At 43.6% G+C, this 1,421-nt stretch overlaps 1 protein-coding gene across 1 annotated transcript in view; it reads right to left on the reverse strand.

The window, feature by feature from the left end:
* Positions 1 to 461, reverse strand: part of SARC_06438 (hypothetical protein) — a gene marked incomplete at its 5' end in the record, with an annotated part of 5,117 nt that extends 4,656 nt beyond the window's left edge. Inside the window, 2 exons of the mRNA XM_014299653.1 lie at positions 27 to 127; positions 407 to 461. Of these exons, the coding sequence (XP_014155128.1) occupies positions 27 to 127; positions 407 to 461 (156 nt within the window). The remainder of the gene's footprint in view (positions 1 to 26; positions 128 to 406) is intronic.
* Between the last annotated feature and the right edge of the window lie 960 nt (positions 462 to 1,421).

The raw sequence follows: 1,421 nt of genomic DNA on the forward strand, positions 1-1,421 counted from the left end.
TCTCAGATTTATATATATAAACGCACCTGGAACTCACTCAGCAGTCTCTGACATTGATCCTTGAGCGAGCTTGCCCGAAGCACACCACAGAGATATGCGACAACGACACGCGCGCGCACACTGCGCACTGCTCAATATAAGAGGGAAGATGTGAGTGTAATGGGGCTGTGCATAGGAGTAATGTAGGCGTATGAGCATAAACAGGTGCGAGTGTGCCGGTTCCCAAGTAGTAATTCTGGATATGAAATTCAAACGACTGTGCCTCTGCGTACAGAAGGAGTGCGAAGCGTGTTTCTATGATTGGATTGAGTGACGAGCCAATTAGTATCCCATCTTCTGTTGATACGCACACAGGGAGGGAAAGCTAAGCGACGCGATTGGCTGTACAATCTAAACTTAAACTTACCTTCAGCAGCGGTCGTGTCAGCGCTCTTCGCTTCATTGGGCTGTAGTGCCAGCATCTTCACATACAACGGTTGTACTAGAGTCCTAGATTTTCGTGCATACAGAGTTCAACGTACTTAGAGTGGCATTTTCAAAAACTCAGCCACGAAGCAATGCATCGATTTGTGGATATGTGACATGACTGGTGGGCTACCTAGAATGTATCGAATTCGGATGCACACACACTTTTTCTGAAGCAACTCCATATTCGAGAACGTTGTAGAAAACGTGGAGGTCCTTCAATGTGTGAAGCAGGATATATATGACACTGTGATCGATACATGGAGGATTCACAACATTGGATGGCGGCTCTTGAAGTAAACGGCGAGATATACAAGTCATGGACAAACAGAGTGACAGGGAACAACATAAACGATGTATTTCAATGCAGACTTACAATGACAACGTACATGATTCTAACGATTATTTCCAACAAATTGGAGTGGTCTAGAAAAATTGAACACCGGCCATCGCACAACCGCATGGTCAAACAGACAAATACTAACCTACCGCCACCATCCGCTTGCCACATTGAAAAACTGGACCATACAGTATACCTTGTGTACACCTCACCAAAGGTGACGCATGTCAGAAAAATGAGACGCGAAAGGGCAAATGTCGCACTTTCATTTTCCAGCGGACACACACTGACCATCGACACAAGGTTGCTCAGCCATTCATCTTTCATCCAATAGAACGCAGGCCAATTTCTGAGATGAAGGAAAACACAATTAGATACGAAACAGGGAGTAGTAGATGAGTGTCAAAATCCCACTATATGCTCAATTTCAAGGCAGGTAAATGTAAAGTGAAATTCGTTGCCTAGAAAATATGCGTGACATAGCTAAACAGGTACTATACCGAAGAGGCGATAATCACTTTTAACAAGTGACACTCGAAGATTAAAAAGTATTTGAAGTACGGTTAAGTGTGTGTAAAACACACACTAACACACACATACACTCATATATATATAC

This window comes from Sphaeroforma arctica (assembly GCF_001186125.1).
Source record: "Sphaeroforma arctica JP610 unplaced genomic scaffold supercont1.459, whole genome shotgun sequence".
In the NCBI taxonomy this organism is placed as follows: domain Eukaryota; class Ichthyosporea; order Ichthyophonida; genus Sphaeroforma; species Sphaeroforma arctica.